Genomic DNA, 13,959 nt, shown 5'->3' on the forward strand with positions numbered 1-13,959 from the left:
TGACAATAATAATAATATTTAATGGTAAATAACCTGACTAATAAATGTTACCTGTGGAGGTAACATTTAAGGAAGCATTATCTAGTGTGCGATTTTATTTGTATTTATAAAAAAAAAAACAAAAATAAAAAAAAAAAAAAAAAAAGGACAAAAATACCTTAAAAATACTTTAAAAAATTCAGAGGGGGGAAAATAAGGAAAAAAAACAACATAAAAAGAGATGACATATAAAAATAATAATAATAATTTTGTAAAAAAAAAAAAAAAAAAAGAATAAAAAAATAAATAGTGTTTTCAAAAGAAAGCAAATCAATTCGCTGATATTTCAAAACTGATATAAATCCAGATTTAAAATGCAATAAATTACGTTGTCATCATTTCATACAGTCTATTGTTTTCACTAAACACTGAGTGCAACAAAATCACCTCTTTACACTGTAACCTGCATCACCGCAACATGACACAACCTGACCTGCTGACATGCAACTCTGAATATTATTTTGAGGAAACCAAACGTTCAGTTATCACGTGCAGCGGCCACCGTGTGTGCAGCAGCAGCAGCAGCTAGCTCGCTGCCGCCGGTGGGCCGGGACCCGCCGCAGCTGCAGGCCGCACAGGAGCCGCTCTCTGCGGATGCTCATGCTCATGCTCCGCTCAGGCTCCATGCTACCAAAACACACACCCTGCTAGCTCAACGACCAGCCGCGGCAACAGTGCACACACACACACACACACACACACACACACACAGACAGACACAGACACACACACACACACACATCGGCTCACGACAAAGCATCAGAAAACACGTAACGACATCTGTGCGCCGCCTGAACGCCCCCCCGCTGGCTGTCAATCACCGGAGCAGCGGCGGAACCAGGCCGCGGTCGGTCGGGCTGTGATGTCACCTTATTGTCGTTAGCTCGCGCTTAGCCGCCAAAATAAGGACGATATTAAATGTACAGTCAAAAACATAAGTGATAAGAGTCTGCGGGCGCTTTCTGCGCGCTGTAAACGCAGATGTTTGTCGTTATGAAGCGGTTTTTACCTCACGGCTCGGTGTCGGACTCCTGCAGCGCTGACGGGGCCGCTGTGTTTGGTGGGCGGTCCGTAAACGATTCATCCGGTTTGAGCTCTTCCCACTAAGGGACTGTTCTTTATTTATCAGAGAAGGAGGTGGCGGGAGTGTGCCTCTTTTTTTTGTTTTTTTGACCATCGACAAAGTTACAAATATTTGCCCTTGAGTCTCTAAGTAAACTTTGCATCTCTTGTCTGCACTTCTTGATGATTTTTATTCAAAATATCGTAAATCATTCAAGATGTTTATTTGCCATTTGTACATGCACAGACAGGAACTTACAAACATTTTAAATATAAACTATGCCTACTTTACATTTATATGAAAATATATCTTTTTGTGTATAATAATAATAAAAAATAATATTTTCTTAAAAAATTGGCTGTAAAATTAAATAAATTAAAAACGCCCCCCCCCCCTCCTTTTTATTGCACCACGCCTCCCCTCTCATAAATAATGAACAGTACCTAAAATTAACATAATTGAGGGGATTTGATCACGTCAGTGCTTCATAAATGAGGCTGCTTGACCAGAAGATGTCATGTTTGAAGCATTTCACGGGGTAAATTAACTATTTAAATTCTTTCTAAGAGTCAGACCTGCCCAAAATGTTCATGAGTTTAAGATGGTACACATTTTTACTTACCTTTTTCGATTCAATGTCACCGATTCTCCAAACTGAGTCGAGCCCCCGTTTCCTGTGCATCAACGTCTTCCCATGAAAACAAGCGCGTTTGAGGCATCATCAATCGCACGCCGAGAAAACGATCATCTGTGTCGCACTGACACTGTCGAGCACAGAACAATCAAACTGCAATGCGTTTGTATGGGATTCGTAATTATATCTTTATTTTTGGGATTTTTTGTTATGCCACACTGTATAAAAACACATAAACACATAAAAATGTGGTACATAATTTATTTATGTATTTATTTTAATCTTGCACGTGCACGTGGGCTATTCAAATGCCACTGCTGATTCATTTAATGCCTGCCTGCTTGGCACCTTTGTAGCACTTTCTACAAATAAATACAAATTAGCTGGAATTGGACAAATAAATAAATAAATAAATAAACAAACAAAGGAATACATAAATAAATAAATAAATAAAGGAATAAATGACTAAATAAATTGATAGATAAATAAACAAAGGGACAAATAAATAAATAAATAAATAGGTAAATAAATAAACAAAGGGACACATAAATAAATAAATAAATAAATAAAGGGATAAATGGCGAAATAAATTGATAGATAAATAAATAAATAAACAAAAGGCCAATAAATAAATAAATAAATAGGTAAATAAATAAACAAAGGGACACATAAATAAATAAATAGGTAAATAAATGGACAAATAAATAAATAAATGACTAAATAAATAAATAAATAATAAATGACTAAATAAATAAATTAAATAAATAAATAAATGGGTAAATAAATGAATAAATGGACAGACAAATAAATAAATAAATTGGTATATAAATGAATAAATGGACAAATAAATAAAGTGATAAATAAATACATAAATAAATGGACAGATAAATAAATAAATGAATAAATAAATATTTCTGTCACTGCCTCCCTCTTCCTCCCCCTCCCTCTCCCTGCCTCCCTCCTCACGTAAAGAAAGAGCACCATTATTTGTGCTGAATGGTTCCTTCTGTATTTTCATTTTCTCAAAACCACAGATGCTTTCAGTTCTGTTTTTTTTTCATGTTGATTTGCTCCAATGATGCATCTCAGAAAACAAAAAAGTATCATGAACAGCCACGACGTCCGCGCGCCTCGCAGAGACAGAGACAAAGCGCGTGTCCGAGGAGACGAAGAGAAATGACACGCGAGGAAACGCTGATGAAACCATCAGGGACATTCAGAGGAGCTTCAAATGTCACAGATGGCCCAAAGTCTCGACTCACAATGCAGCTATTCACACTTGTGCTGCTGAAACTTTGCGATGCCACATGGAAACTTTAATGTCCAGAGCGGTCAGCTGCTGAACACATCTGTGCGCAGCTGGAGCTCAGTTTGTCCGGAGATATTTCTCTTTTTAAAGCGCTGATTCTCAGAGGAGGACGAAGTACTCAGCCTTTAATCGAGTAAAAATATCAATATTACACTGCAAAAATACAAATACACACTGGAAAAGTAGCACATTCATAACCTCACTGAAATAAAAGTATGTGAGTGTAATCAGCGAAATGTACTTAAAGTATGAAAAGTATAAGAACTGAGTATTTTGTGAGACGTTGAGACACTCAGTGGACATTTTCTGGTGACAAAATCAGATATTTTGAACGAGACGTGGGGACATTTAGCAGACATTTTTTCTGGTGACAGAACCTGAAATTTAGACAAAAAGTTGGGAAATTTCACAACAGTATTTTAACGAGATGTCGGGACATTTAGTGTTTTTATGAGACGTGAAGCAGCTGCTGTCCTATAAACAAAACTTGGTACTAACGTAACAAGACATCTGGACATTTCACAGACGTTATTTTGGACAACAAAACCCAGTATTTCAACAAGGTTTGAGGGGGACTTTTTGTGAAAAACCAGGTATTTCAACATGATGTTGGGATATTTAGCAGATCTTTTTTTTTGTCAACAAATCTAAGTATTTTTGACATGACATTGGGACATTTAGCAGACGTTTTCTGGTGAAAATAACAGTTATTTTATTGAGATGTCTGGACACTTAGCACATTTTTTCTGTCCACAAAAGTAGGTATTTTTAAGAAGACGTCAGGAAATTCAGCAAACAGGTTTCTGTCTTTTTTTCTTTTTTTTTTTTAATGAGACATTTTGACATTTGGCAGATGTTTTTTGAACAACAAAAACAATTAGAAGACATTTTCCTGGAAAAAATTTGATATTTTGATATGATGTTAGGAAATTTCACAGCTGTGCATTTGAATAAATAAATAAACGAATACATCCTAATTTTAATAGTAACTAATACCTAAAAAACTGTTAAATAAATGCGGTGGAGTAAAAAAGTGCAATGTTTGTTTCTGAGATGCAGTCGCGTAAAAGTAGAAAATGGCATGAAATGGAAATACTCAAGTACACAACAAGAACCTCACATTTGTACTCAAGTACAGTACTTGAGTAAATACATTTTTCTAAGTGAAATTAAACAGAAGGAGGCAGAAACACGCTGCATATGTATTTGGTTTTATTGAAGAAGAGAGATATGAATAGGTGGCCTGTTTTAAGGCACCTTAAAAATGTACAACAAAAGCTGAACCATTTATTTATTCAGAATACAAAAATACACATCTCAGTGACTCCAAATCGTAATAAATAGTTAACCATGCATCCTAACCATAAAAAGGCACAGAAAACAGTCACTTAGTAGTCATAAAAATGATCAACTACTTTACCAAAAAATCATCCAGATAGTAATACAGGTGACAACTGTAACATTATATTCCAAATGTGAAAACACAATACACATCATGTCATTTAACCTTATAGGCAATAAATATGCAAATATTGTTTATACCTACATATATATTCTTACAAATTAAAACTGTGCCATTGTAAACATAATGTAAACAAATGAAACTCGCTTTTCTCCCATCGCTTTAGGAACCGCGTCACACACTATATGCTATCCCGTCTTTTTTTTTTTGTTTTTTTGGAGATCCTTGCATGGGTTTCGGTGGTTTTTGGAAAACCAGGCAGTTTGCAGCATTATTTACAGACCACTGGAAAACACAGCGAGGGAGAGAGGCGGCTGCTTCCACCACGCGTGGAAAGGTCGAGCGTCCTCTCGCCTGGAGTCGGGGGCCAAAAACACGAGATTTTAGAAAACGCGGCGGACACTTTGGACGCACGGATAACGGAGACGGCTCGGGGACCGCGACGGTACTCGGGGGTTCGGTTTGGTGACTGGCGTGATGAAGATTAAACAAGGCAGCGTGCAGCAGCTCCAACATACTGCTGCATTTAAAGCACATCATAACATAAAGGCTTCAAATTAGACTCAAACTAAAGTTTCTGGCTAACAAAAGGCCAACGGTCATTAAAGAGTTAACTATCGATCTACTTAATGAATAAAAGGCAGACCTCTGAGTGATCTCCAGTCAGGCAGCGGTGCAAGAAAATGAGACAGAACCTGCAGCGTTCCCGCAACGTTTCCATGACTTTTCAGTGATATTTTAGCAAATTTCCATGACTTTATTTAAGTAGTTTCACCCTTTGAAACATGACCAAATTTCAAGGTCTAAGTTACAAAAAAATACCTGAAATTTAGCACAAAAAAGGGAAAAAGTCTTAAAAAGTCAAAAATAAATAAACATAAAATTGTTAATAATAATAATAATAATTATTATTATTATTATTATTATTATTATTATCATTATAATTTTCTGGACATTTTCCCCTTTTTAAATTATTATCTTCTTATCATTTTCTTTCTCTCTATCTCTCTTTTTTAAAACTAATTTTTGTGTCTTTTTCTTTTCCTACTTTCTTGCAATTTACGGGACATCTATTTCCAAGGTGCGCAATTGCCTTTTAGTCATATTTTTTAAAGAAATCAAAATAATTTGCTCAAGTTTCAAAGGGTTAAATGCAAGTTGGAGATGTCTAAAGGCAATATGATAAATATGATGTCATTCCAGGTTTCGCAGGGTTAAAATGGGAGGGCCAAACTGCTGATATTTACTATCTTTACTTGCAACTTAAACATTTTTGCCACCAACTACCTGCATATGCCAACAGAGCAAACCGGCACAGGTATTCTGCAGAAGTTTAAGGTAGAGCCTCTTTTTGTAAAATAAAAAAACCCACAAAGCTCAAATCAACAGTCATGCAGCACAGCTGATTTTGAATTAGTAATACGACGTATTTGACATAATTTGGGGAGATTTCATGTTTTTTTCTGATTTTAAACACTAGCCAAAACAACGTATATTCCAATATTTTTCAAAAAATGTTGTTATTGCAAAGCATTTTCAGGCCTGGAAAACAGATTTTCTAATTTCCTGACTGTGGAAACCCTGGATCTCGTTGTAAATTTGTGGTTTATAACATATCTTTGACTATGAGTTGCATGAAAAGAAAAAAAAAAATCATCTGGGATTGGAATTGGATTGATAGGTTTGCTAATTTCTGCACACCAGCGACGCTGCAGCCTGACAGCCGACTGTCAGCACAACAAACTGAACTGGAGCTGTGTGAGGATGTGAGTCTGTGATCGTGAAGAGGTGAGACGTCACGTCGCCCTCTGGTGGGTTATTTAACTCAGCACATGACTTCTGCAGCTTCTGCCCTCATTCACTCACACTCTGCTGATATTTCGGACACCCTGACGAATGATGAAGGGTAACATGTGTGCACCTCGTTAAATTTTAGCACTCAATATTCAGTAAAAAATTAGGTTTTTAACTTATTCCTAACAGAAGACATATTAATCCGAGATAATTAACACACAAGCGACAAATTATTCTCCAAAAACAGGAAACTATCAGAGTTGAAATGTCAATAATAATAAAATTAGTTGGCAATGTAAGTGTATACAATTGCTGATAAGGTACAATATGCCACTGTTGTAGCAGACACCCCCAAACACACACACTGTGACACGTTAACACAACAGTCACGTCTGCCCACTCCACTCATTCACAGACACAGTCCGACTTTATCATTTTGGAAGCACGGAGGAGCAAAACTACAAACTAATGAAACCGCTGGAAGAAATTTGGAGTCGGTAAGAAAAAGCAGTCTGTCTACGGGTCGAACTTTTAAAATCTAATCCCCAAACTTTAAGAGGGGAAGTACGTGTACAAAAAAACTCTTCTTTCAAGGTTTTTTTTTTTTTTTCCCCACTGAGAAACATCATATCGGAAAAAGCTGCAGAGACAGTATCAAAACAAGAGATAAAATATTGCACCATCATTGGATTACAACAGCATTATCATGTACAAGAGATTAGAACCAAATCAACAACTGTTACGGTGTAATATACACGATCAAATGTGTAAGCTGTTGACAATGCATGCCATGTCAGCAATCTACAAATGCATCCGACTACAACACTTACAAACGTTGTTTGCATACACTGGTATACTGTATATACAGTGCATATGTACATTTACAAACTTAGCATCACATATAGAAATATACCCTGTAATGCCACCGGTCTTAAAAGAAACTAAGAGTAGTGTCCTATCACTTGTAATCTGAAGAAAATAAAAAGCTGCACTTGAACGAAGCTATGCAGGCTGCATATCAACTGCTCTATTACATATTTAAAACCTAACTCTTATTCTCGTTAGTGTTAAATACTGTGTTTAATTGCCAAAAGTTAAAAAGTTGAGGTGAACTGTTAATCCTATGTAATGATATGAGTGTTTGCACTTGCATTAAGCAAGAAGTAAAAAGTGCCTTTTAAGTGTTCCTTAAAAAAAAAACCTCAACGTCCCTACAGTTTATAAGATCGGCTTCACACCAACATTTTTACGGCCTTCTCGACTAAAACCGAGGAAACTATCAAAGAAAGAAAGCGCGTGAAGTCAGTGATAGAGTTCGAGTTTGCTTTGGATTTTTGTGCCACCTCTGCTGAAGTCAATGGCGAATCGTACAATAACCGTTGACTGAAAAATGCTTTGAGCAAGTTGGTTTGATTTTTTTCCAAAAACACGATGCAAAATGTTCTTCAAATAATTCAATTATTTAAAAAAAAAGGGGAATAATTTCCAGAAAACTATTTTTATAATGATCACAATTACATTTTTAAAATTATGTTACAGAATTATTCTGATTTTTTAGTGCTTTTTTTCCAAGCAATTTCTTTCTTTTTTTTTTTACTTTCCCCTAATTTTTTACTTAATTTCAGGTAATTTTCTTTTATTTTTTTTGTAAATTCTTGCCAATTTTTGGGTCATTTCTTCTTAAGCTGCTCATGCCTTCTTGCCATTAAGCCAATTTTTTTTACATGATTTAAACATCTGCCACCACATACAAATTTTCTATTTTTGGAGCTGGACCGTTCATTACTATTTTTATAATTATCATAATTATATATTTAAAATTATATTGCAGAAGTATTCCTATTTTCAAGCACACTTTTCAAGAAATGTCCTTGTTTTTTCCTCTATTTTTTTCTCCAAATTTTTAGGTAATTCTTCACTACTTTCTTTTTTTTTGAGTATTTCTTGCTAAATTTTGGGTCACTTCTTCTGAAGTTGCTCATTGCCTTCTTGCCATGTTTTTGGAAGAAATCAAGCCAATTTGAGCAGGTTTCGAAGGGTTAAATAACACACATTACATGATGCTGTCTGACATTTTTAATCCAAATATGCACGTTTGTTTTCCTTTTTATTGTGTTTTAAACAGATCATGGCTCCGTGCAGCAGCTGCTCAGAGCAGAGTCTCTCACACATGCATTTATTTGTGGCAGCCTGCCACGATTAAAATATCTGCAGCCACAAATAGATTTTCTATTTTTGGACTTTGACTGTTCATTACTATTTTCATAATTATATATTTAAAATGTTGCAGAATTATTCTTGTTTTTAAGCTCATTTTTCAAGAAATTTCCTCTTTTTTTAAAAAAAAACAACTTTCCTCTATTTTTTCTGCAAATTTTCGGGTAATTTTCTTCTAAAAAATGATACAAAGGGACACGTGCTCATCTCAAGCACAGTCACTGACATCATGTCCTTTCCTTTTTAATAGTTTCTTTGATTAACGTTAATCTCTTTCCCACCTTAAATGGAGTTAAGAACTAAGACCTACTGGCCTATTAAACTAAGAGGTGCGACCTGAACATCAGATGATCATGTTTTCTTAGACATTCACTTTGGTACTGATTTCACATCCACAGAGAACGTGTCGACTTACAGATATTAATTCCATATATTCATACCTCATCAACAGCTTCTTTAAAAAACCAACTTCTTATGACTTCTACCAATGAAGCACATTTTACACTAAATGACTGAAAATATGGCACAAATCTTTGACACATCATTATCATGCAAACAAAAATAAATTAAAGCTAGAAAAAAGAAAGATTTCGACCAAAAAAAGGATGCTTTCAGTAGTAACAAATGGCATCGTAATACTTATGTAAAACTTGTTCAAGTGTTATTTTGCACACAAAAAAAATCAAGACACTAATCATGCAATTAAACAGATCTAAAGTTGAGCAAGCATAGCATGCGACAGTATCCCACCACACCTTCCAGACTGCCACCTAGAGACTGTGATGTTACACGTTGGTCCTCTGTCTCCACCGAACGGCAGTGCTACGTGAACCCGAAGGTTGCTTTAATGCATCTGCAGCTGTGTGCAAACATCACACCACCCAACTGAACTGAAACGAAATCCCACACTCATGGAAGTCCTGGTTTTGCTACTTGTTTGTTATCACAACGCAAAGTCAGCTGTCAAAGGTAAGGTTAGTTGCATACCTGATTGTGTGCTATGAATGGTTATTAACTCAGAAATGGCTTTTTGTTTTGTGAAGATCCTTGACTTCCTTTTGCATTTCTATCCGCTTTTTTTCTCTCCTCATTTTGGCACCAAAGCACAAACGAACACACTAATGTATCTTGGTAACAACATCACAAAGCAGAGGGATCAAATCCAGCTCTCCTTGAATACCTTCTCTTTTCCTTCTCTGCCTTCGGTGCTCCCAAACTCCTCCACTGATGTGAGGGGGACGTTCGTTTCCCCTCTCCGGCAGCGTCTGCTACCGGGTTAGAGGTCAACCATTGAGGCCTTGGCCAGGTCCTTAGTTCCCTGGAGAATTCTCTTCATATGACCCACTTTCGATATCCCCAGATCCTGAGAAGAAACAAGACCAACACATAAAAATCACAGAGAAATCCAACATAACTGAATGTTTGGGCTTTAGGGGGACCACTTTGGTCCAGACTGAAAAATCGTAACAAATGCAGGATCGCCTGTAGGCCTGGGCGGTATCACGGTATATCTAGAAATCCTCAATTTATGTTTTTTTAATACCATCATAAATACAGGCACTCTTCTTTCTACTAGGCCTGGTTTTGATGAGAACGGCCCTACTAAAAAAAACGCAAGTCTCTACATTGTTGACAAAATCCGCTCTTATATGATAACATTGTGTTCACAGATTCACAAAAACCACGCTGTAGTTTGCATGCCAGGCCAGTAGTTGGCAGTGTAACTTTGTAATGACAAACCTCAGAAGAACACCAGTGCGACCGTGATGTCACACAGGATCCGTACAGTGCCAGTTTCCATGGCGACAGAAGGGGCGGCGTTTTCAAAAGATTACACTCTGGAGCCCGGCTTCAAACGCTTGTGTTTTAAAGCCCCGACAAGCCCTGACAAACGTTGTTGTCATGTGAACAAAAGGCCAAAACCGCAACAAAAGTTTTAAGTTTCACACAAGAACCGTTGCAGTGTAAACGGACCCTTAAACTCACAGTATGTAGTGCACAGCACGCACCAGCAGAGCTCGATCTCTACTGTTGGACCAGGCAGTTGAGCTGAAAGATACAGCGACACCTAGTGATGGGGGGGAGAAGTTACAGGACTGTAAACAGCCAGTGGCCATCAGGCAGAGACTGTTGGATATAATAGCATGTTTTTTCATCTAACTTTTAGTAAATTAGCGATGTTGTCCAAGCCTAACCAAGTATTTGTAGTTGCCTTAATCTAACCAAATACTTTTGTTGTCTAAACTTACCTGAATAGTTAGTAAACCTCAACAAGTGGTTCTGTTGCCTTGACCTAAGTGAGTAGTTTTGTGGCCCAAACATAACCTAGAAGTTATGTTTGCTAAACTAACCAAGAACTTTTGGAGCCTTAACCTACCCTAGTACTGTTGGTATCAGACATAACAGAGTACTTTTGTTGCCTAAACTGAACTTTGCAGTTCTGTTACAGAAAATTATCTTACTAACTAAGTAGTTCCTTTAAGTTAACCAAACCAAGTAATTCTGTTGCCTACAGCTAACAGAGAACTTCTGTTGCCTAAACCTCAACAAGAACTTTTTGTGCCGAAACCTAACAGAGCAGTTTCTTTATGTAAACCTAACCAAGTATTTCTGTTGGCTAAAGCTAACAGAGAACTTTTGGTGCCAGACCTAACCAAGAACCTTTGTTGCCTAAACCAAAGTAGTAGTTCTATTGCTGAAAACTAACACAGTACTTTCGGTGCAAGACCTAACCAAGTACTTTTGGTGATTAAACTTATCTGAGTACTTATGGTGCCCAAAGCTTACCAAGTGCTTTTGTTGCCTAATCCAAAGTGTATACTTTTTGTGACTTAACCGAACGGAATAGTTCTTTTGCGGACACCTCACCGATGAAGTTTTGTTGTCTAAACATCAAGTTTTTTAAGTTTATTTTTGAAAACACGCTGTTGACGTGTAGGGCCACTGACCAAGCAGCTGTATCCGGCGATTTGGGAGTAAAAACCTGTTGAAATATCACCACTAAACTCACTGCCTGACTTTGCACTTTTGGCCCTCTACGTCTAGCACAGTTCGGTCCGTTCGCTCCCAGCCCGCCCTGCCCCGCGGACTTCCCCTCTTCAGCAGAAACGCAGAGTTAGTGGGTTACAGCGAGTCTTTGTCACCAAGCAACGATCAGACAGAAGAAGCCAAGCAGAGCGATGCAGAGCAGCACGAGAGGAGGCAGAACAGGGAGACATCTCACAGGTTAGAGAGCACCAGAAGTACAGGAGACAGAGACACAGTCGACTGGGGGTCGTACGAGAGCGTTCACACAGATTCAGGTGTGCTGATAGGCGCACGCACGTGTGTGTGTGTGTGTGTGTGTGTGTGTGTACCTTCAGGTCCCTCCTCTCCAGGTGCAGCAGCTCCGAGCCTCGGATGTCGTGTCGGATGAAGGTGTCCCTGTACTCCCCCAGACTCAGCTGTTCCAGCCAGACGCCCACCTCCTCTGTGCCCCATCTTTCCACTACACACACACACACACACACACACACACGCATGCACACACACACACGCACACATGCGCGCACACACGAACACACACACACACGGGCAGAGCAGAGAGAGGCTCAGGGCGCCTCACGGGTATCCACACGCCTCACACCCTCTCGCTATCATTTAAAGCGTCTACACTCTTAGAAATAAAGGTGCTGACTGGAACCACATAGAGTTCTATGGCTTGTTCCCATGGGAAAACCCGTTTTGGTTTTCTGTAGTACCTTTTATCAAGGTTCTAACAGGAACACTTTCAGAGGGGTCTACCTACAACACAACACAAAGGGTAATAATACCGAGAACCATCTGTGAAAGGTTCCACCCAGAACTCAATATAAGACGTTCTACAGAAAACCCTTCTGTGGTGTAATGGTTCTACCAGGAGGTTTTGCAGAGAACCCATTCATATTCTAAGGGTTTCATCTAGTATCCACCCAGGGGATCCTATGAAGAACCCTTTCATATTTCAAAGCTTTCATCTACAACCCACCTGGGTGGTTCTATCGAAAACCAGCTTATATTCCAAGATTTTAGGGTTTTGTCTTGATCCCACCCTGGGGAATCTATATAGAACCCTTTTACATTTTAAGGCTTTCATCTAGAACTCACCTAGGGGCTTCTATCGAGAACCCCCTTATATTCTCGAGGCACTTGTGCCACAGTTTTTCTTGTATGAAAAGTGCTTTACAAATGAAGAATTGTTATTCAAAGGGTTTCATGTGGTATCGACCCAAGATGTTCTACTCAGAACCCATTTATAAACCAAGGCTTTCATCTAGAGCCCACCCAGGGGGTTCTACTGAACAACCTTTCATATCTAAAGGGTTTTGTCTCGAACCCAACCGGGGCATTTTATTGAAAACCCATTCTTTTAAAAAGGGGTTCTTCCGAAGCAAATGGTTCTGGGTAGAACCTCAGCCCGTTATTTCTAAGAGCATATGCAGTTTATAAACACGCCATCACACACACACGACCTCAGAAATGGGCACACATTGTGGTGAATCACTGAAAGAAAAGATGGAATAAAAATGGAAGGAGAGCACCAGAGAGGAAGGAGAGGACGGAGGAGGGAGAGCGGTGGCGGCTGGCGGAGGAAGGTTTGACAAAGGCCAAAGACGGTCAGAACAAGGCAGCGGCCGATGGCGGTCCAGGAGGACTGGGGGCATGCACATCATCGGCCAGTGTCAGAACACACAGAGAAAGTAGGAGGTACAGGGTGGCAGAAGCCTGTGCGGTCTGCAGGAAATTCAGCCAAAATCATCAGGAACCGGCCCGCGGCGAGAGGAGGGGCTCACGCTCTAAAGCCAGACCCGACTCACGAAAACATTCCCACTTAGTTTCTACCGATATTCTTCTCTTTCCGAGGAAATCCAACCTCCCGTGTATGAAAATAAACCAGACTTAGAGGTCATATGCTAAACTCCTTCAACAGTCCTGCTCGAGTCGCTACACTGACTGTTAAAAGCTCAAAACTGAAAATTGAAAATTTATCACAAATCTGCACGGCGCGCGACTTTTCAGCTTTTCAACTAAACTGAAGGCTCAATTGTGAATTCACTTTTGGAAATTCCAACCTTGTGCAAATTATGAAGTCCGTTTAAAACTGTAAAACTACTTTAATAACAAAACATTCGAACCTGCTACAGCTTTGCAGCTTGCACCAAAATGTAGGACGATTCACACAAAACTCACTGTTCAGCATATTCAGACTGTCCTAAAAATGTACAGAATTTCAAATGATCAAAAATTAACTCACATTGCATCAAAATGTGTCACTGTAATCAGTAATGTAAGCAGCTACTGCAAACTCACTAAATAAAGCTCCATGTTTGATTTAAGAATTATACGTATGTCAAAACCAAATTTTGGGCAGCATTTTGATCCTCGTGTATATGCCATCATGTATCCTTCTGCATTAATTGGAA

General features: G+C 38.5%; 2 protein-coding genes across 12 annotated transcripts in view; both read right to left on the reverse strand.

Moving 5' to 3' along the window:
• Positions 1 to 1,118, reverse strand: part of akap11 (A-kinase anchoring protein 11) — a 33,065-nt gene extending 31,947 nt beyond the window's left edge. For both annotated transcript variants that reach the window (XM_042494388.2, XM_042494387.2), the window contains exon 1: positions 1,049 to 1,118. The gene's annotated coding sequence lies outside the window, so the exon portion shown is untranslated. The remainder of the gene's footprint in view (positions 1 to 1,048) is intronic.
• A 3,122-nt stretch (positions 1,119 to 4,240) lies between these two features.
• The window catches only part of dgkh (diacylglycerol kinase, eta), an 85,474-nt gene continuing 75,755 nt past the window's right edge, over positions 4,241 to 13,959 (reverse strand). For 7 of the 10 annotated variants that reach the window (XM_088083734.1, XM_088083733.1, XM_088083732.1 and 4 more), the window contains 2 exons: positions 11,875 to 12,005; positions 4,241 to 9,881 (listed from right to left, as the gene is read on the reverse strand). In XM_088083734.1, the coding sequence (XP_087939860.1) occupies positions 9,795 to 9,881; positions 11,875 to 12,005 (218 nt within the window). In that variant the 3' untranslated portion in view covers positions 4,241 to 9,794. The remainder of the gene's footprint in view (positions 9,882 to 11,874; positions 12,006 to 13,959) is intronic. The other 3 variants (XM_088083736.1, XM_088083735.1, XM_088083741.1) reach the window with 1 other exon arrangement.

Source organism: Plectropomus leopardus, chromosome 10 (genome assembly GCF_026936395.1).
Source record: "Plectropomus leopardus strain MGB_pleo_1.0 chromosome 10, ASM2693639v1, whole genome shotgun sequence".
Lineage (NCBI taxonomy): Eukaryota > Metazoa > Chordata > Actinopteri > Perciformes > Serranidae > Plectropomus > Plectropomus leopardus.